This window comes from Cibotium barometz, chromosome 17 (genome assembly GCF_041138505.1).
Source record: "Cibotium barometz isolate CiBa-2024 chromosome 17, ASM4113850v1, whole genome shotgun sequence".
Taxonomy (NCBI): Eukaryota; Viridiplantae; Streptophyta; class Polypodiopsida; order Cyatheales; family Cibotiaceae; genus Cibotium; species Cibotium barometz.
Genome location: NC_141062.1, coordinates 52,427,894 through 52,450,762, shown reverse-complemented (window position 1 = coordinate 52,450,762; position 22,869 = coordinate 52,427,894). Strand labels below are relative to the sequence as shown.

The 22,869-nt window shown below is 44.3% G+C and overlaps 1 protein-coding gene across 2 annotated transcripts in view; it reads left to right on the top strand.

The window, feature by feature from the left end:
* Nucleotides 1-209: 209 nt before the first annotated feature.
* Nucleotides 210-22,869, top strand: part of LOC147630163 (uncharacterized) — a 42,737-nt gene continuing 20,077 nt past the window's right edge. Inside the window, exon 1 of one of the 2 annotated variants that reach the window (XM_086811808.1) lies at nt 210-527. In XM_086811808.1, the coding sequence (XP_086667934.1) occupies nt 240-527 (288 nt within the window). In that variant the 5' untranslated portion in view covers nt 210-239. The remainder of the gene's footprint in view (nt 528-22,869) is intronic. The other variant, XM_086811807.1, reaches the window with a different exon arrangement.

Here is a 22,869-nt window from a genome sequence, read left to right as displayed (position 1 = left end):
TAACCAATCTCACAAACCTATACATCTCTTTATTTAAAAAGAGTTTTTAAAGTTCATATGCACTAAATACAATTGAAGTGCCCATGACCTCTTGTGTTGGGACTTCGACCCTTCAGTTTGCAACGAGTGAGGGTCAAACCCATGACCCCAACCACTCCCAGCAGGATAAACCAATACACAGTACATAAGCTTAGAAATTCAAGTCATTTCATTTCATACCGTCCGGACGAAAGAGGTGTATGCTTTTTACGCATGCAAAGGATGCATGCAGGGCACAGAGAAGCGCCATGGAGAAGGGCTTGCTGGGAGCTCGGCCCGCGGCATCGTCGACGCCGGACAAGAACAAGAGGAAACGCGATGTGAAGGGGCAGTACATCGCCTCCATGATGCAGGGAAACCCCAAGATGCTGCTCGCGGAGTCCCCCCTCTTCGAAGGCCTCACTCAGCACCAGCTTCCCTTCTCCGTTACTATCACAGCCTCCGTCTCCGACCCCATCTACCAGGCTTGCATCAAACTGCCCCTTCCGGTACTACTACTCCTTAATCTTTTCTTTAATCTGTGTTTTTACCATTGGTATATAATCATAATATGCTTCATTGCAATGCAATAGATTACATAGACAATCCCATGCTACGTTGTCACAATCCATGTCATCCCATGGACACCCCCACATGATGGGGACATTGCTAATCTCCACATGGGTCTGGCATGATGTAGATGAGATCATCATAACCTAAAGACCTGGACGGATTTGATGGGGTACAAGGGAAAACAGCCTTGCATCTATCAAGGAAGACATACGCATTACACATACATGTCTAAGATGATAGCAGGGCAAGAGAGATAAGAGGGAGAAGATAACAAAGTTATGGGTAAGGTATGGAAACTAAAGATGCGTCTTGCTAAACAGTAAGGAGCTAGATTGCAGCTGCCCCCTACAACTACCCAAAGCTATGAGAAATCTTATGATTTTTCTACAGCAACTGCATGGGACATGATCGCTGCTAGAAATACTTATGATCAGAACGTCACTTTCACCTTCAGAATGATGTTCCTATCCAGCTGTTCTGTGTAGTCAAACAAAGGAATGAGGGTGTTTCCGTTTCCTGAATTTCAGTCCAAGTCTCATGGATCCTACTGTAATCATGATAATGGTAATCTGCAGGTAGGGGTAATGAATGCTGGATTCAATATGCTAAGATCAACCATACTGTCTAATGACTTTTGTCATGCAAATTAGCAAGCTTTGCTCAGGCAGCCTAAATTCTCTTAGTAGACTATAGGGTCTTAACCAGAAGGCAGCCCAGTGGGATAGCTTTGTCTATTAGAAAGTCCTCCCATGGATTTTTCATGTGTCATTTGATTTGCAATACCTTGAAGACAAGTAGAGAAGGTGCCTTTGTCATAATAGCTCGCCAATTTGTCTATGAAGCAACTATTTAATATGAGCAGTTTTCTCAACCTCTCATGTCAATTGGTGGGAGCCTTGTTATTAGGCACATGTCCCTTCTCCCAAGCCTTTTCTACACTAGTGATGATCTCGATTATGACATGCATCACCTCCGATGCTTTTGTTCTAGTTAGGCTTGGCTGGTTCAGGCAGTAACTGTAGGCCTGTACGGACAGCAGGTACAGTCAAGTACGGTGCAGTCCCGTACAGCTGGTACAGGCAGCAGCTGCTGTACGACAGCTGTCACAGGCGGCGGCTGCACACTATTTGGTACGGGTGGCTGCAGGTGTTGACCTGTATGGATAGATGGTGCAGGTTCATCGTACAGGTGGAGTACTGTGCAGGCAGCGCATTGTATAGGCGGCAGTGCATCTCACAGGCGCCCAGGCGTGTGCTTTTTGGAGGACCGCGTGTTTTTGCAGAAAGGGGTGGTTTCCTGGATTCTCAGGTGGCCAGGATTACAGAGGTACACACAGCTCTTTGAAGGCAATCTTGGATTGTAGTGTACAGCTTCTCTCACCCATAGGTGGCTATTGGGACAGAGGTGCACATGGTGCTGATCCTCCTTGCAACAGGAATATTTTGAGACTGTTTATGGGCTGTTTTTGTTTGGCTGCAAATTCAGCTATGTGCTTGGGTTTTTGGCTGCAAGTACAGGTCATTTGGTTATGTTTCTTGGCATGGGAGTGATGCAAGCTCGCATGGCTGCGTGCTCATGGAGCAGATTGTTTTCTTCCTGCTAGAAAGGAACAGAGGGACCTAGAGCTATGGGCATCTCTATGTTGCTAGATGTTTCATGAGGGAACAGGTAACTAGATGCATGCTGTTGTTGGCACTGTGGTTGAATGGTGCCATGAATGGTTCTGTATGGAATCAGGACAGAAGTTTCAAAGGGAAACAGGCCTAAGGGTTTCATGTGGAAACAGGTCGTAGGTTTCTCGAGGAAACATGTTTTTTTTTTTTGGGTTTCTCAAGGAGATAGGTCACATGCAGGCAGAAGGTACAAGAATGGACACATGTATGGTACAGCCTTGCCACTGATTGGACAGGGGACAGGGAATTCCATGACAGAGATGGATAGTACCCTTGGAAGGTAGAGAAGGTTGGTACAGGTGTGTCGATTGTATGGTATGCTGTGCTGTGATACGAGTTCTCTTCTGAGAGACAGTTTGGGAGTCTGTGTTGTGATGCAGGAGCACTGGATATGTCAGGGTGTGAGGCTGTTCATAGTGTGAGAGGCTATGGATGGTTGTGGCAGTCCTGATCATGGGAGAAAGCTTCTGTATGCAGACTCAATGTGAGAGAGTCTTTCGATGTGAACAATGGCTGGATTTATTTGTGGATGCCGAGTGGACAAGAAGCCATGATGCAGGTTCTTTGCAGGCTTCAGGAGTTCTACTATGACGGCTGAGTTCCCAGCCTTATTGTAATCAAAGCTCTTATAATCAATTAAAGAAATACCGCAAGGGGCGCCACTGCGTTTTGGGGCCAATCAGTGTCCGTGTACTGTTTGCAGGAGCACTCTAGCTCCCTCTATTTGTTTTCCTTTTCTAGGTCCTCAATGGCGTTGAAGTGTTTTATGTGCAAGTGTTTGTTTCACCGCCCGTCAGGCCAGTTTCAGTAGATGTGCAATATATATATATATATATATATATATATATATATATATAGAGAGAGAGAGAGAGAGAGAGAGAGAGAGAGAGAGAGAGAGAGAGAGAGAGAGAGAGGACATAATATTGGGTCCCGAATACCCTCTGTAGGGCCCCCACCACGAATGGTGTATTTGCTTTATTAGAATGATGCAAATCAAAAAATAAAGACTAAAACTTGACCACCTTGGCCGAGGTAAACCTTTGCCCTTGATCTTCAACTTTCACCCTTGCGTTAGCTTCTCCCTTGGCTATCCGGGCCCTTGAGATGCTCAAGCACTTTGTGAACGATGAGATGTATGACTGAAAACGTGGCTGGCTTTTTATACTCTCTCATGTACCCAGTCGGTTGGCCAGCAAACAGAGGTCGGGTGTGGCAACAAAATCCCCACGACCTGAATGAAAAGGCATTTAATGCCTATTAAATCGTGTCTTCACACCTTTTTCTAGGCTGGCCATCCACGCACCCTGCTGGGTTGCTGGGCAGCCTGTGTGGACTGTCCCATACTTGGCCGACAGCCCTTGTAGGGCCTGGGGCCCAGTCGGCTGGCTGTCTACCAGCCACATAGGGCTGGCCGACAGCCCCTTCCAGCCCAGGTCATGGCTGTTGGTGTAACTTGGTTGAACACAATGCTAATCAATACACTTCAATACACTAATATTTGATGGACACTTGCTCAAATACAAGAAGTAAATTGCTGAATTGACAAGAGACACACAATGAGTCGGAACGGCCGACCCCTCCCTCAAATAAAGTATATTGATCTTGGGAGAATCAAGTACATAGTGTCATGGGCATTTCTGACCAGATTTCCATACCAATGCATAATACATATGAATACAGTATTGCAAACAAGTGGTTGTCGTTGTAGACTTGCAATCCACACTACCCTCTCAAGTGCCCATGTTCCCTACCACCTGCTCTCTATTGTTCCACCAACACATGGTAGCAACAATCTGCAAGAGAACACGTAGGACAAGAGAACATTACACAGGGTATGTGATCTTGTAATCCGGTTCCTCCCTCCTGCTACTTGCTTCCATATTTAAGCATTAAAGCTTACCAATTGCAAGTAGAGTCGATGACAGCGGAAGTCTTCACGATGGAAGTCCTTGGAGTGAAGAGATCTTCGATTTGTCGCAATTCTTCGTGACAAAAGTCTTCAAGAGGATGAAGGGAACCTTGGGAAAGCTTCCCCTATGGTTCAGCTTGAGAAAGGAGGGCTGAAATTAGGGTTTTCAGCAAAAAGACTAGAAGTTACAGTAATAAAGAGATCTGTTTTGCTGAATTTCAGTCATTGGGAGTGTGTAGGAGAGTGATTAGCATCCGGAATCACTCTTGGAAGCTTGAAAATCACCTTAGCAAGCTTGGAAATGGAGTTGGGAAGGAGAATGTGCAGAAAATGCAGCCCAACTTCCAATCTCTAGAGAGAGGAGGAGGAGAGAGGTGGTGAGTTGTCCAGTGTAGGTGGCAGGCAGGTGCTTTGTGGAGCAAGCTAGAGTGGACACATGGTTGGTTACTCCCTTTGTACAAAGGGGATAAGGTCTGGGCGGTGGACATTGGGTTATGTCCACCTCGGGACATCAGTGTGTGTGAACACCGGGTTGGTCATCAAAACTTAATGAAGTGTGTACACACTCACTTATAAATTAGTGCCAACTCCTAAGGCTAGGTTTATGACCAATACTTACCACCTGTCACATGCCACAGAACCATGTTAGCAGATAGTTTCACACGCACGTTTCGCGGGCGGGCGTCCCCTTACCCGGAACTACACATTGGTCAAGCAAGCATGAAAACAACATGCAATTTCAATTGCAAGCAAGCACATAAAGATGCTATGCAATGCAGCATTGGCATGGACAATCCCCGTTCATGAGACTATACCAACATAGATGTGCTCCAGGCAAGTACAACAAGTACACGAGGTACCAGACCCAATGGAACACCAATCCACCAAGCATTTCCGGGCATGTACACGGAGGCACAAGTCCCAACGGAAAGCCAAGTCCACAGTAACACACGAGTGGCATCAATCCCTGGCATATACAACTGCCATGGACACCAGTCCAATGTACATACATGATAAGAAAGCACGGGTGGACCAATTGGGTGGCCAAATGGTGACATCCCTCCCGGCTTCTAAACAGTTGTCGGCAACTGAAAAGCATCCAAATATGTCTGAAGCACATGCGGGCTGTCTCTGAAGAACTCTTCATCTACCCATTTAGCATCAATGGGAAGATAGTTCTTAAACTTCACAAGGTAACGCTCACAACTTTGCCTACAGCACGCTTGCGTTCCTTGTGATACACAATCTGCTTTGGCTGCAAGATCTCCTCAAGCTCATCCACTTATGGTGGATTCTCAATGACCGTTTCATTGGGCTCCAGCCCTACATACTTGCGAAGGAGACTCACATGAAAAGCATTGTGTATGTGCCGATGACTAGGTAATGCCAATCTGAAAGCCACTTCATTGATCTTCTCGATCACTTGAAAAGGCCCATAGTACTTGGTTGCAAGCTTAGGATATGCACACTCTTTGCCAGGCCTCTTTGCAAGTCTTGCTTTGTCAAATTTCAGCAATACCCAATCATTCTCTTTAACATCCAGTTGTCTTCTATGCTTGTCGGCAGCCCTTTTATGCTTGTCTTGTGACCTTGCAATGGCTGTCCGCACCTGAGCAAAAGCAATATCCAAGTCTCTTACATACTCATTAGCTGCAAATATCTCATCCTTTGTGCAAAGGGTGGGTGGCAAAACCACCTTACCATAAACAATCTCAAACGGGGCCTTTCCCATAGATGCATGCACCGTCGTGTTGTATGCAAATTCCACAAGCGGTTAGTACTTCTCCCAAGAAGACTTCACAGATTTGTCTCCGGCTTTGAAGTCACGAGACTTTGATGCATGTGCCTGCATCTCAACATGCTTTCCCCCATGTTTGTCCATTGGGACAGCCCCTATGATTGGCATCATTTTAGGACCAAAAGGTGATGCATAAGGCACAGATACATGTGCCCTGTAAGCATAAAGCATGGCTGGCCCCTCAACATGCATCGATACATTTTCAGCCAGAGCTTCTCTCTCACGAGCACACTCGAAGGCATGAGTGGCATGAGAGATACGCGGAATACCTGCACCAACAGAAAATTGCAGCCCATGATGCATGTGTTGTGCATGCACATTTTCAGCCGGCAATGGCATTTGACATACATTTTGACCACTGCCATAAACATTGTATCCTTTACGGGCTACATGAGGTATTCCTGCATGGCGTGAAGTCACTGATTGTTCCTCTCCCATAGCATGGAGATTCATCCTCTTAGACATAAGTTCTTGTTCGGGCACCTGTGGGGATTCCAAGACATGTGGGATGGTTGCCTTTTTTGCAGAGGCATCCTCGGTACGAGCCAAGTATGCACGTGCTGCATCCCTCGGTTGCATGTGCAACTCTTGAGCGATCATTGCCATTGCATGATCCATATAAGATTCAACTTTCTTGGCCTTTAAACGGTCATGTACCAATGGATCCTCGCGGCGGTAGCGATTCAATTCTTCTTGTTGTGCATGTAGAAGAGCCTGCATACGAGTAAGTTCAGCCCTCAAGACTATGGACTCTTCTTCTTGCATCTTCTCTTTGCTACGGGACGGCTGTCCCACGTATTCATGTTCCCTATTGTGCACCATATGAGTTTGCTCATCCTGTAAAGCATTGGAAGCATGCATTTCATTGTCCCTGCCTCTTGTGTTAGCATCTCCAACATTCATTGTATGGCTGTCCATAATGTTCTAAGTGTAGAGATAGCTAGTGTTCACGGTGATCGTCTCTCACGATAGAAGTGAAAGAGAACCGTATGCTCTGATACCAATGTAACTTGGTTGAACACAATGCTAATTAATACACTTAAATACACTGAGATTTGATGGACACTTGTTCAAATACAAGAAGTAAATTGCTGAATTGACAAGAGACATACAATGAGCCGAACAGCCGACCCCTCCCTCAAATAAAGTATATTGATCTTGGGAGAATCAAGTACATAGTGTCATGGGCATTTCTGACCAGATTTCCATACCAATGCATAATACATATGAATACAGTATTGCAAACAAGTGGTTGTCGTTGTAGACTTGCAATCCACACTACCCTCTCAAGTGTCCATGTTCCCTACCATCTACTCTCTATTGTTCCACCAACACATGGTAGCAACAATCTGCAAGAGAGCACGTAGGACAAGAGAACATTACACAGGGTATGTGATCTTGTAATCCGGTTCCTCCCTCCTGCTACTTGCTTCCATATTTAAGCATTAAAGCTTACCAATTGCAAGTAGAGTCGATGACAGCGGAAGTCTTCACGATGGAAGTCCTTGGAGTGAAGAGATCTTCGATTTGTCGCAATTCTTCGTGACAAAAGTCTTCAAGAGGATGAAGGGAACCTTAGGAAAGCTTCCCCTATGGTTCAGCTTGAGAAAGGAGGGCTGAAATTAGGGTTTTCAGCAAAAAGACTAGAAGTTACAGTAATAAAGAGATCTGTTTTGCTGAATTTCAGTCATTGGGAGTGTGTAGGAGAGTGATTAGCATCCGGAATCACTCTTGGAAGCTTGAAAATCACCTTAGCAAGCTTGGAAATGGAGTTGGGAAGGAGAATGTGCAGAAAATGCAGCCCAACTTCCAATCTCTAGAGAGAGGAGGAGGAGAGAGGTGGTGAGTTGTCCAGTGTAGGTGGCAGGCAGGTGCTTTGTGGAGCAAGCTAGAGTGGACACATGGTTGGTTATTCCCTTTGTACAAAGGGGATAAGGTCTGGGCGGTGGACATTGGGTTATGTCCACCTCGGGACATCGGTGTGTGTGAACACCGGGCTGGTCATAATTTATAAGTGAGTTTTGGTCGCCCAAAATTTAATGAAGTGTGTACACACTCACTTATAAATTAGTGCCAACTCCTAAGGCTAGGTTTATGACCAATACTTACCACCTGTCACATGCCACATAACCATGTTAGCAGATAGTTTCACACGCACGTTTCGCAGGCGGGTGTCCCCTTACTCGGAACTACACATTGGTCAAGCAAGCATGAAAACAGCATGCAATTTCAATTGCAAGCAAGCACATAAAGATGCTATGCAATGCAGCTTTGGCATGGACAATCCCCGTTCATGAGACTATACCAACATAGACGTGCTCCAGGCAAGTACAACAAGTACACGAGGTACCAGACCCAATGGAACACCAATCCACCAAGCAGTTCCGGGCACGTACACGGAGGCACAAGTCCCAACGGAAAGCCAAGTCCACAGTAACACGAGTGGCATCAATCCCCGGCATATACAACTACCATGGACACCAGTCCAATGTACATATATGATAAGAAATCACGGGTGAACCAATTGGGTGGCCAAATGGTGACAGGTGGGCACAGCTGGGGCCCTCCCTGTCCCTTGGGGGTGGTTCTACACTTCCCCCATGCCCACACTACTAGTCTTGGGGTAGCCCTATGGGCTGACCCCATCTTTACACGCAAACCTACATGCCTACACAGAGGTTTGGCATCCAGTTGCAAACCAGATACACAAAACATCTGACGTCATTCCAGAGCGAGACTCACAGCGCGGACTAGCACTGCTTCATGTGCAGGACAATGCACACCTGACCTTGGACGCATAGAGTGGAACTTTGGCTGACTCGTCCCGGACTGGGCTCACATGGGACCAGTTTCCACTCCAGGTCCTGCACCTCATTGTTCAGATATGTCTATGTAGCATCGAAGTGCGGGATGCATGTGACATCCCCTTCTGCGTAACTTGACGGAAGCTGCATAGCCTCTAAATAGTCCGTCAATAAAGTCGGATAGTCGTCGAAGAACTCTTTGTCAAGCCATACTGCTTCGTGTGTGAGGTTGAGGAAAAACGCTGAAGTGCTCTATGTAGCAAAGAGGGATGCTGTCCCATAAGCTGTGGTAAAAGGCTGATGATATGCTGATGATGTGGTGATGTAAGCGTTGATGTAAGCGCTGATGATATGCTGATGTAAATGCTGATGTAAAGAATGAAGCAGAGAGGGCTGCTGTCCCACGGTGTGGCCTGTAGCAGAGAGTGGGCTGTTGTCCTGAGATGTGGCGAGATGATAAAACGCTGAGGTGCTGTCCTGTCAGGCAATGATGATGAAGCAATGTGGTGTAGAGCCCAATAGAAGCAACAACAGCAGCAGATGGTACTGGATATGGTCAAGAAGTGGTACACTGTGGTGAATGATGAGGCTAACCTATATATATACTATGCGGGACTGTTGGTCGGCCAGCCTAAAGGCTGTCGGCCAGCAGAAAAGACACAATAATACTAAATAAAACCAATAAATGTCCAGAAAATTCCCTTTTTAGGGCTGGACAAAAAGCTGTTTTCACACACCCCCTCTCAAGCCAAAAAGAGAACCATGAGAGAAGATGATGGATGCCAGGGTCCCACACACTGGCAAAAGGAATGTATCGCCCTTTGGAAACAAAAACTGATAAAGTCAGAGAGGGCGATCGTGATGGCAAAGGTGGTGAAGGCGAGGTGATGTAAATGGGTTGATGGTCTCCCAAAGTAAGAACTTGAACAGGACTCACCACTGAGTAAGAAGTCCCATTCCCTATGTGGTCTAGATTAGAGTTTGGAGAATCAACTTTTGGTGAGAAGAATTGGTCCTCCGGGAGTGCGGGTAGACGATCCATGCTGTGTGCTCTCGAGGTCTTCAATTCCTTTGCTCACGATAGCTCTGATACCATGTGAGGCTGAGGAAAAACGCTAAAGTGCTCTATGTAGCAGAGAGGACTGTTGTCCCATAAGCTGTGGTAAAATGTTGATGATATGCTGATGTAAACGTTGATGATGTGGTAATGTAAGCGTTGATGTAAACGCTGATGATGTGCTGATATAAGCGCTGATGATATGCTGATGTAAGCGCTGATGTAGACGTTGATGTAAAGAATGTAGCAGAGAGGGTTGATGTCCCATGGTGTGGCTTGTAGCAAAGACTGGGCTTTTGTCTCGAGACGTGGCTAGATGATAAAGCGCTGAGGTGCTGTCTTGTCAGGCAATGATGATGAAGCAATGTGGTGTAGAGCCTAGCATCATCATCATCAGCAGATGGTACCCGATATGGTCAAGAAGTGGTGCACTGTGGTGAATGATGAGGCTAACCTATATATACTGTGTGGGACTGCTAGTTAGCTAGCCTAAAGGCTGTCGGCCAGTAGAAAAGACACAAAATAACTAAATAAAACCAATAAATGTCTAGAAAATTCTCTTTTTAGGTCTAGAGAGAAAGCTGTTTTCACACATGGTGGGTCCCTCGGTCCTGAAACTTTGTGAGGAACTGTCGTTGTCTTCGGCCAGAGCCATGCTTGAAGCGGTGCAAAAGGATCTGTTCTGGTCAACTTCATCAATGATATCTAGTTCCGCTTTGTCTTTCACTTGTGAAGGGATTGGACTTGCATACGGTTTTAGCCAACTGACATGGAACACATCATGCATAGTCCAGCTCGGAGGTAACTTCAACTTCATTGAAACCTCGTTAATTCTTTCTTTTGGATGGGAAAGGGTCGGAAACTCCTGAATGACAACTTTGGGCATCTCTTGCTCACCTGTTTCAATCTTTGCTTCATGATCCGAAGATAAACCCAATCGCCTTTTGAAAACTTAATATCCCTTTGGTCTTTGTTGGCTTGTCTAGTGTAGGCCTCCTGTGCTTTAGCCAACCTGTCTTTTACTGACTCCAAAATCTCCTGGTAAGACTCTATCATTCTGTTCACTTCAGGTGCTGAAGACGAGGTTATGGTCAAAACGCTGCTTCATATGGAATCCTTCCAATAGCTGAAGAAAAGGAATCATTCAAAACAGCTTGAACTAAAGGCAAATACGACTTCCACTTACCTCTGATTGTGGACATAACACTTCAGCACATCAAAGGCCAACTAGTTGCAAATTTCTATTTGGCCATCAGTCTATGGATGAAATGCATTGGAAAAATTCAATTTAGTACCAAAGTTATTAAACAATGTCCTCCAAAAATGATTGGTAAACTTGGCATCTCGGTCTGACACTATGGTCCTAGGGATCTTGCCAATCGAGTACCAACGCTGAATGAACAAATGGGCAACATCCTCGGTGGCGGTCACATTGACCTTGCATGGGATACACATAACAAATTTGCTAAATCTATCAACTATAGTCAAGCACTTAACCGGATCGGGAGGAAGATTCGTGACAAAACCCATGGATATATCTTGGAAAGGTCCTTTGGGAATCGGTAAAGGCTATAACAACTCTATCTTCTTCCCACGAGAAGGTTTCACTTTCTGACAAATGTCACACTGTTGCACATGTGTAAACACATCTCGCCTCATTCTTGGCCAATAATACTGCCTTTCTAACTTCTCCAAAGTCGAATTCATGCCCCGATGACCACCAGTGATGGCATCATGGGCATCATGGAGAAGAGCTGCTCTGAACGACTTCATGACACAAAGTGGGCCTTTGTAGAAAAGCCAACCATCACGTATCAAAAAGTAGCACGGTCCTATGGCATCCAATGCATGTTCCCATTGTGTACCGAATTCCTCGGAATTCGCATACGTGTGCTTCATGTCATCTAGTCCCGTACTAGCGAGGTCGAGTCTAGTGGTCTGAGTCAAAGTCACTTGTCCTTTTCTGCCCAAAGCATTGGCCACTGGGTTTTTCTTTCCTGCTGGAAGGTACACGATCATACCACCAAATTGCTAGAAGATTTGACTCCAACGGTGCTGTCGGTCATTCCACTGTGCACTTGGCATTGTCTGAATCTAGCGCAATGCGTGATGGTTAGTGCGAACCTCAAATTCACGGCCATAAAGGAAATGTTTCCAATGTTTCAAGGCCTGAATGACTGTGTAACTATTTGGTTCTCCATGCTCTTTTCACATAATAAAACTCATGCTCGGACACATGGACAGGATGATGAACACATGGAAATAGGGTTCTTAAAGTTGGAATGGAAAAAAGCACTTGTCTGGGTCAAAAAGCAAGAAAAAGCAAAAGTCAAACTTTGTTGACCAAAAAAGCTAAGGACACCGTTGGAAAGAGCTCGTTGAATTGAGTCAAAAAGCTATAAGCCGCTTTTTCAAAAAGCAGCTCTAGGGCCAAAAAGCAAGGCCCTGAAGTTAAAATCAAGAACTTTGCTTATTATTAAAATAAAAGCAAAAGCCAAGTGGTAAAAGCAAAAGCAAAGCATGGTAAAAGCAAGCCTCCCCTCAAGTATTTAAAGAACCAAGCACCCGCTTGGTGGAGCATTGAAGAAATCTTGAAGACTCATAGAGGAAGCGCGTGGAGTACTCCTTGGGATAAGCAAGCTTCTTGTGTACTTCTACAGCCTCTAGGCAGCCCCAACTATCTTTTCTTCCCCTTGTGAAGAAGTGCCGTTGCCCAGAGCCGCCTGCCGCCACCGCCCAGAGCCAACTTTTGCCGCCTGTCGTCGCCACCGCCTAGAGCCGCCTCCGCCTCTGCTTGCCACCGGTGTCGCCGCCACCTAGGGCCGGCCATCTTCGTCAGCGCCGTCGGCGTTGCCGCCGCCCCAGAGCCTACTTTTGCCGCCTGCCGCTGGCATCTCCGCCGCTCCAAAACCGGAGTTTGTCTTCTGTTTGCTGGACTTTCTGTCACCTGTTGGTAGCCTCCGTTTGAAGAACCGCCACCTCTATTAGTGAAAGGATTGGATTGGGAAGAAAGAGCTTTTTGTGGATACTTGAGGACATCAGTCGGATTCTTTGGATTTTGGTACTAGCTCGGTGTAAGTTTCTTGTGGGTCATCCTCAAGGTAAGCTCAGCATCAGATATCGTACCTCGTCATCGACAACGGTCCAATCTCGTCATCGACACCTTTGTTTGATATTGTATTCATCTGTTGTATTGGTCCTGGCTTGGGAAAGCCCCTGGATTGTTCTTGAAATAAGTTCCTAAAGAGGGGGCAGGGTCTGTTCCTTGCTGAGTGTGGTGTACCGTGTAAATCTCCTATTCCCATCTTGCTCTCTTCTCTCTCTCAATCTCTCGAACACGTGGTTGCATCTGTTACTGCACGCTCCGTTGGGCTTACAGTCCGCTAGGAGTTCCTGATCGTAGATCGAGTAATTCTTTTTTGCGGGCAGTAACGTACGAGACATGTAAGCTACTGGATGGCCATTCTATTGTAAACACCTCCAATTGCGATTTTACTTGCATCGTTGATCACTTGGAACGGCTTGCCCCACGAGGCAAGCGTTAGACAAGGCGCTTCTGACAAAGCAACCTTGAGGTTCTTGAACGTCTTCAACGCGTGTGGAGATAGCAGATTGTTGAGATCCGCCGAGAGGTCAGAAAACTTGTCTATGTGGGTGGAGTATGTCTGGCATATACCCACAAAGGATCTGATGTCAAACGCAGTTTGTGAAACTTTCCACTTGACAATCTCTGTCACCTTGGCCGGATCAAGTGGGATGTCCTCGGCACTGATAATGTATCCAAGGTAGTGAACGTTGAACAAATAAAATTCTGACTTCTTCTCATTGACATAGAGCTCGTTAACATAGAGCTCGTTGCTTTCCAGCAACTTCAGGACTTTCTCCACTCAATGTCATGTTGCTCAATGGAAGCTGAAAATACTAGTATGTCGTTCCGAAAAATGAACACACACTTTCCTATTAAGTCCATGAATACACGCATCATCATGCGGTTGAATGTGGTGGCATTGGATAGATTTTCTGAATTTTTTTTCTTTACAATCCGAGTGAATATGAAACGATAGAAATTTCTCTCTCAAAGTATTTACTTATTCATTTATCAAATATTCAAGGAAATTAAACATAGAAGTAAAGAGAATCTAATTTTGATATAAAAATTTCTTTATGCATCTATTTATGCATAAAATCTAACTTCAATGGAAATAACACTTTTATATAAAAGAAAATCCTTTTATGCATCTATTTATACATAAAATCAATTTAATAGAAATAACACTTTTAAAATAAAAAGAATTTCTTTATGCATCTTTTTATACATAGAAATTAAATTAAATAAAAATAACACTTTTATAATAAAAAAATTTCTATTATGCATTTTTCCATGCATAGAAATTAAATTCAATGAAAATAACACTTTTATAATAAAAAAAATTTCTATTATGCATCTTTCCATGTATAGAAATTGAATTCAATGAAAATAACACTTTTATAATTATTTTTTTTTTCCATTATGCATCTTTCTATGCATAGAAATTGAATTCAATGAAAATAACACTTTTATAATAAAAAAATTTCTATTATGCATCTTTCTATGCATAGAAACTGAATTCAATGAAAATAACACTTTTATAATAAAAAAATTTCTATTATGCATCTTTCTGTGCATAGAAACTGAATTTAATGAAAATAACACTTTTATAATAAAAAATTTCTATTATGCATCTTTTCATGCATAGAAATTGAATTCAATGAAATTAACACTTTTATAATAAAAAATATTTCTATTATGCATCTTTCCATGCATAGAAATTGAATTCAATAAAAACAACACTTTTATAGTAAAAAGATTTCCAATATGTATCTTTCTATGCATAGAAATTAATTTCAATAATTAATATCAATGATATTCATGCATATTCATAGGTGAATATGTACATGGAGTAAATAAAAATATTTCTTTTAGAATGCACAAACGGTGGGGATTACTCTTTTAGAATAACATAAAAATAAACTTTATTTTTCATAAAATTCAAGAAAATTTTGCCATAACCTCCTTTGTATGGCTGACCATTTTTTAATTTTTAACATTCTAATATCAATTTAAAATTAATTCTAATTTGAAGTAAAGTACTCTAATCTACTTAATTTTCACTTTCTAGAGAGTAAACAATAAGAAAAGTTTAATCAATTTATTTGTTACTCATTCTAGAATAAAGAAAGGCTGAATTCTTAAGGAAGAGAAGGGGGTAATCTTTTCATCAAGGCATAACTTCAAGATTCACTTTAATCAACTAAAAAAAAAAAGCAAAGAAATTAGAAAACCATAGATTTGAAATTAAAAAGTAGAATTTTTCGCTTACAGAGTTTTGTGAGCTTTCCTTTGGCTTGAGGGATTGAGGGTTCCTCTTGTTTGGATCAAGAGTGGCCACCAATTTCTTTGTGGAGGATTTAGTAAAAAACAATTGAATTATCAAGTAAATTTAATGTAATTGGCCTTGGGTAGGAGTAGAGTAACAGTGCATAAACACTATTAAGCTTTTACAAAAGGGGAGACTTCTATTTATAGGAAAAAGTGAGCCTCAAACCAAGCAAACTAATTCTAGAATTTTTCAGATAAGTTTGGTCAATTTTTGATCATTTTTGGGTCAGTTCAGCTTACTTTTTGGAACTAGACTTGAAATAGGAGAGAGGAGAGATGAAATATCTCACTTAATTGATTTAAAATTAGGAAGCAATGACGAGGAAAAAGGCACCTTCTTCATGAGGGAGAATCCTCACTCAGAGGTGTCAAAAATTCATTTTTTAAATGTTTCTTTTGGTCCTTAGTTCACTCTTCATCTTATGTGAGTATTTACTTATTTTTGGAGGGTTTTTCTTTATTTCTTCAATTTATCTTCTCCCTACATGTGGATTAATCTTATTGGCCCCTAAGAATCTTAATCCAAAATTTTCAGAAAATCTGGACCCTTAGGCTTGTCTTTTGAGCAGATTATAATTTATTTCTAATGCACCTTAGGAAATTCTTTTTAACTTCTGTTTCAGGGAAATTTATTTTAATAAGAAATGATATTTTTCCATCCAAAGATATCTAAAAACTGAGTTATCTCTCTCTAGAATATTTTCTCTCTCTAGACCAAAACAGGTAGAAACAAGATCTTTTATTATTTTGGAAAGGGGATTGATTACAGGGGAAGAAACTGGACATCTTGAGGGGTTGGGGAGGAATCTTACAATAACAAAGTGCACGGTACTCCACCTCGATAGAGAAAAGCGCCACAGTAGGCTGCTTTTTACTGCTCCAAGAAATGGCTCCAAACCCAAGTGAAAAAACACAACCAGTGATCGAACGCCGTGTATCTGGATCTCCAGCCCAGTTTGAGTCAGACCATCCAACAAGAGTGCGTCGTTGGCCATAAAAGATGCCAAAATCCAGAGTGCCATGCAAGTACTGAAGAAAGGAACTCAATAAGCTGACTGCGAAGCATATGTCCAATCGGGAGTAGGTCAACCATACCAAACAACCGACGAGAACCCGATACTGTCCCTAATCAGTCCCTGGAGAAGCATCAAGTGAAGAAAGCTTCTCACCAATATCCATAGGAGAAGATACTGGTTTGCACCCAGTCATTTGAAATCTGTCTCGAGAATCTCCCGAGTGTACTTCTGTTGAGAGAAGAAAATGCCCTTCGAGGTCTGCCAAATCTCAAAGCCAAGAAAGTAATGCAAGAGGCCAAGATCCGTCATCTCAAACTTTGTCTCCAAAGCATCCATAACAGAATGAATCCGCACAGAATAAGAACCTGTAAAGATGAGGTTATCAACATAGACCACAATGATAACAATCAACCCCCTCTCAAGGAGGATATAAAGATTCGAATCTGCATGAGAACGGCGCAGGCCGAGCTTTCCGAAAGAACTCATCAATCCGCTGGTACCAAGCCCGCGGAGCTTGCTTTAGACCGTATAAAGCCTTCTTCAGCCGGTACACATAATCCTGTTTGCTCGGAACAACAAATCCTGGCGGTTGATCAATATAAACTTTTGTGTAAGCTCTCCATTCAGGAAAGCGGCCTTGACGTCCATCTGGAAAATGGGCCATCTATGATGTCCTGCAAGTGCAAGAACGGTGCGAATGGTAGTCATCCGGGCCGTTGGAGCGAAGGTCTCATCGAAGTCGACACCAGGGCGCTGAGCATAACCCTTGGCAACCAACCTCGCCTTGTGCTTGTCCAAGCTGCCATTAGCTCGGAACTTTGATTTGAAAATCCAACGCACACTAATCACCTGACGCTGCAGAGGCCGAGGCACCAAAATCCAAGTGCCATTCCGTTCGATAGCATCCAGCTCTGCCTGCATAGCACGACGCCAAGGCTCATGTGAAAGAGCCTCGTCTACAGAAGTGGGGAAGGACTATTAATGATTGTAGACATAAGAGCATAATTAACAAACATGTTGCCCTCATGAATTTGTTTCCCTGTAACTCTGGAAGAACGTCGAAGAGAACCAGGTGGAGGAGTAGAAGGAAGCTCACGTAACCCAGAATCACGAACTGTCTGATAATACCAACCAGGTATAGATCTGCTCGAACTCGCCGGAGGAGGAGTAGGGTCATCATCATCTGACTGAGTATCCTCAGCTAGAGGTGTAACAGAAGCAGCGAGAGGAGGAGGAGGAGGAGGAGGCGGAGATGGAGGTGAAGGAAGAAGAAGCTCACCACCCCCCTCTGAAGTTGTAAGAGTCTCGTCTAACACCACATCACGGCTCACAACAACTTTACCGGCTTGAGGATCATAAAGACGATATGCCTTGGACATAGTGCTGTATCCGAGAAAAGTCATGCGCTGAGACTTTGAGTCCAACTTGGAGCGGTGCTCCTTAGGCACATGAACATACGCCGTACACCCAAATATCCGGAAATGAACAATGGAGGGCTTCTCACCATGGAAAGCCTCATATGGAGTTTTGTCGGGAAGAGCAGCAATAGGAGACCTATTCTGAATGTAGACAGCAGTGGAAGCCGCCTCAGTCCAGAAACGTCGAGGTAATGAAGAATGCTCAAGCATAGCACGGGCCATCTCCATAATGGTCCTATTCTTCCTCTCGGCAACTCCATTCTGTGATGGAGTATATGATGTAGTAAGCTGTCTCTGAATGCCATGTGTCTTGCAATATTGCTGAAACTCCTGGGATGTGAACTCACCCCCTCCGTCGGTCCTGAGAGCCTTGACTGAGTGACTGGTCTCTTTTTCCACCTCAACTTTCCAATCACAGAAGTGCGGAAAAGTATCATCCTTGGTCTTCAGAAAGAAAACCCAAGTATATCTGGTAAAATCATCGACCAGCATAAGCATGTACAACGCCTTACTCAAAGACGCGGTACTCATAGGACCACATAAGTTTGCATGAATGAGAGCAAGTGATATCGAAGATCTGTGTGTCGCCTCCTTCGGAAAGGTGGCTCGGTGTTGCTTCCCCTGTAAACAAGAGGAACAAGCAGAAGACGGAGCCTTGATGGTCGGTAATCCCACAACCAACCCATCCTTCGAAGCTCGCTGTAGAAGCTGATAGCTCAAATGGCCAAACCGAGCATGCCAAAGAGCAGAAGAAGCACCAGAAGAAAGCAGAGCGGTCAACTTGTAGAGACCACTATCTTGGATTCCTTGAGCCAAGATGCTACGAGTCGCCTTATCACGAATGGTAATCTCATAACGAGAAAAGATCACCTCCGCACCCTGAGCCGTAAGAGCACTCATCACTGACAAAAGGTTAAAAGCCAAATCTGGAATATACAGAACGTCAGAGAAGTACCTCTTGTCCTCGTCAAAACGGAAGATGGGGATAGTGCCATGACCATGCACTGGCACAGAAGAAGAATCACCCAGAGTGATCTCGCTTGATCTGGCAATGAAGTCCTCGAACCAATCTCGATTGGGTGTCATATGAGCAGTAGCACTGCTATCAACAACCCAAGACCGTGACTGAGAAGTCACAAGAGCAAGTATACGCCGAGTACCTGCTAAGAGAAGAATGCCATCATCCTTCTTGGGTTGAGACACCGCCATTGAGGAAGAGTTCTTTGCTGCTTCATCACGCTTCGTCTTGTGACATTGGGGTGACTTGTGACCCTTCTTGCCACAATAATGACATTCAATGTCCTTATTCTTTGAAGATTTGTTGTCTTTATCCTTGGAGTTCTTGTCAGAACCCCCTTTTCCTTTCTTTTGTTGATTCATCCCTTTATCTCGTGCTACCAAAGCTCCATCAGGGCCACCAGAGGTGCCAGTCCGCTCCTCAAAGCGAGACTCAATTTGCGTAACGGAGGGGAGAACTTCCTCCCAAGTAACTGGAACAGGACGAGGAGAAGAAACCAGAGATTGAAAGTATGCATCAAACCTCTCTGGAAGTTTGGAGAGCAGCCGAATAGCCTTATCCTCAGTGGAGATGTCCTTGCCACAAACAGCAAGCTCTTCCCGGAGATCTTTCATCTTCGAGATGAAAGCAGATAAAGATGGAAAGGCAGAAACTGATAAGTTCATAAGTTGCTTTTCCAATGCCAAAATCCGACCCGGAGACTTAATCTCATAGAGATCTGCAAAAGCCTTCCAAACTTCATGTGTAGCATCTGTTGTATGCACATGAGAGAGAACAACATCCTGACAGTTCAACATCAGAAAGGAGAAAATGCGTCAATCATTTGACTGCCAAATATCAATCTGTGCCGCCTGAGTCGCACCACCGGAAGCAAGGGTGGGAGGGGTGGCATTGGCTGGTGTAACAAGCCAATCCCAGAGATCCACGCCACGCAAGGCCGATTTCACCTTCACCTTCCATAGGGTGTAGTTGGAACCATCCAACTTGGCAGACTCAGCAAACATATGAAGAGAAGTCGGTGCAGCCATCACAAAAGCTTGGGCTCAATCTCAAAAAATGCACAAACTCTGAAGAAGAAGTGTCCTCCACAGGTACCAAGAGTGCCACCAAAGCTTGCAACACCACAAGCCCCCTCTGCAAAGGGGAAAGGGCCACTGGAGAGGAAAATGCAGCATAGAAGGCTGCTGTCCTGTAGAAAACAGGCCGCCTATTGTCCAATCTCCAAGTGGGAAAAACGCTGATCAGAAAACGCCAGATGGCTGCAGTTGGAGAAGCCAAAACTGGAGGAGAAGTGACCAGACGTTGCTGTCCACAAACGCAGCAGCAAGGGCTGTGGATCTGGAGGGAAAAAACGCAGAGAAGAAGGTGCTGAAAACAGGGCTGAATCTGGGGCAGCAAAGAGGTTGCTAGACCGGGAGCGATGATACCATGAAAGAGTGCACAGAGCGGAAGCAAAGTGGCACTAGAATGTGCTGAACAGAGAGTGCAAGAGAGAGAGAGAGAGATGCAGAGAACTATGCTGAATATACTGAAGCAAAACAGTTCCAAGCAAGAGACACAGATAGTCTCATAAATGAGGGAGCAAAATATGTACAAGACTGAATGAGAAAAGAGAGGCCATCACCCACTATTTATAGTAAGGGAATGCTGGCCGACTGGAGCTGCAAAACAGGCCGATTGGAGCTACTGGACATGGCCGACTGGTAAATGCCAGAAAGGCTGGAAAAAATCCCAAAAAAATAGTAGAAAAAGGGGTGGCCAGCCCACAAGCAAGGGCCATGCAAAAGGGACCAAATGGGCACCATAAAAGAGCAGAATCTGGGGATGAATGTGCTAACACTAACCCCACTGAATTAGATCGCTAATCCATAGATTAGTGTCCAAGTACATAACATAACCATGATTTGGTTATGTACTAAGCATGTTTTCAGCTGTGTTTAGGACAGACTTTGGGAAGGACTTTACAGAAAGGATCCACATGACATTTTCACAAAGGGGTAGAAAGTTCTTTATAATTTTACAATGGAGCTTGATCTTCACTGTCAAATCTCCATAGGATCACCTCGTAGAACGCTCCTGGTACAAGACTTGAAACCTGCAAACAAACCAAACAACGTGAAGGGGGTGCAGACCTGACTCACCTCCCAACCTTGACAGGCGTGGGTAAGCCCACAAGTCTTGGCTGTCCCCACCGAGCCACGAGCTAAGCTAACTAGATGGACGTATCGACCAATCTCTATCTCGTGACGTCCCATACCGCCACGAAGCTACCCTCGTGGGTCTCGAGGCTGCCGCCGGCCTCGGTTGCATGAAGCATGTGCACGTCTGCACTAGATCCAGGCTCCTGACCATAGAGCTCTCACAAAGACATGCGAGACTCTATGAACTAATGACTAACCTTGGCCACCCTTTTATAGGCTCTTGGCTGGTCATCGAGCGTCCACACTTGGACACTCGTCCGTCCATACTAGGGTGCCCGCCCGTTAGTCTATCCCTAACTCAGCTCGCCAATCAGCTTGCCTAGCTCCAAGCTTTCCCAAACCTCGAAGCTAGTCTTGTGTGCGTGTAGCACACGGTAGATACACACTGTGCACATGACATCGGGCTAAGATGTATTTCCTAAGGAACTGCCATCGGGCTTACCACCCGAAAGGGCAGTAGATCATCGTATTGACCTGGTCCCTGGTGCTCACCCTGTTAGTATTCCACCTTCCAGGATGAGCCAAGCTAAGGAAGATGAGTTGGCCAAACAACTCGAAGATTATTTGAGGATGGGCTCTATAGATCCGTCCAAGTAAATCACCTTGGGGTGCGCCTGTGTTACTCAAGAGAAAGAAGGACAACACCTGGACAATGTGTATAGATTACAAGAAATTGAACAAGCTGACAATTAAGAACCGTTATCCTCTCCCTAGATCAGATGACCTGATTGACCGGTTAGCCGGAGCGAAATATTTCACCAAGATAGATTTACGTACTGGCTATCACTAGATACGTATTCATGAAAGGCATGTCGAAAGAACCGCCTTTCGGACTAGGTATGGCCATTACGAGTTTCTCGTATTACCTTTTGGATTAACCAATGCTCCAACCACTTTCTAGCAAATGATGAACGATCTTTTTTGTGAACATTTGGAAAAATTTGTGGTTGTGTTCCTTGACGATATTTTGATATATAGTCGTACTCTTGAAGATCACGTTAGACACCTCATGATTGTCCTAACTGTTTTAAGACAAAATCGATTGTATGCTACATTAAGTAAATTTGAGTTTTTCATGACAGACATCATTTACTTGGGACACAAGATCACTAGAGATGGATTGAGCATTGACTATGACCGAGTTCAGAAGGTTCTGGCCTGGCCTATACCGCAGACAGTGAAACAACTTCGTTTTTTCTCGGTTTTGTTGTTTTTCTTTGGAAATCTGTACGAGAATACTCTTAGCTCACACTATCGATGACCGACTTGTTGAAAGGTCGTGGACGTAAGTCGAATCAGCCTATCACTTGGAATAACGATTTGGATATGGCCTTCAGACTTTTAAAAGATAAAGTCAAGGAAGCACTTATCTTAGCATTACCCGATCCTAATCGGCCTTATGTTCTTGAAACTGATGCCAGTGACTATGCAATCGGGGCTACTCTATTTTAAGATGGTAGACTTGTTGCTTTCGAAAGTAAAAAGCAAGACGACACTCAATTTCGTTGGCCAACCCTTGAGAAGAGCTTTATGCTGTGATTCACGCTCTCAAGGTTTGGAGACATTATTTATATGGTTCCAAGTTTGTGGTATCGACTGATCATCAGTCAATCAAGTATGTGTGTGATGCCGATGATTTGAGAGGAAGGAAAGCTCGATGGGCTGAATTAATGCAAGATTTTGATTTTGAGATTCCTTATAGAAAAGGGTCCATGAATAGTGTCGCAGATGCGCTTAGTCGAATTAGAGAGGTGAATACTTTGTCGTTCACATTGTGCGTATCTACATTGTGCTACATGCACACAAGACTAGCTTTGAGGTTTGGGAAAGCTTGGAGCTAGGTAGGCTGATTGACGAGCTGAGTTTGGGATAGACTAACGAGCTGGCACCCTAGTATAGACGGGCCGGCGCCCAAGTGTGGACGCATGATGACCGACCAAGATCCTATAAAAGGGTGGCCAAGGT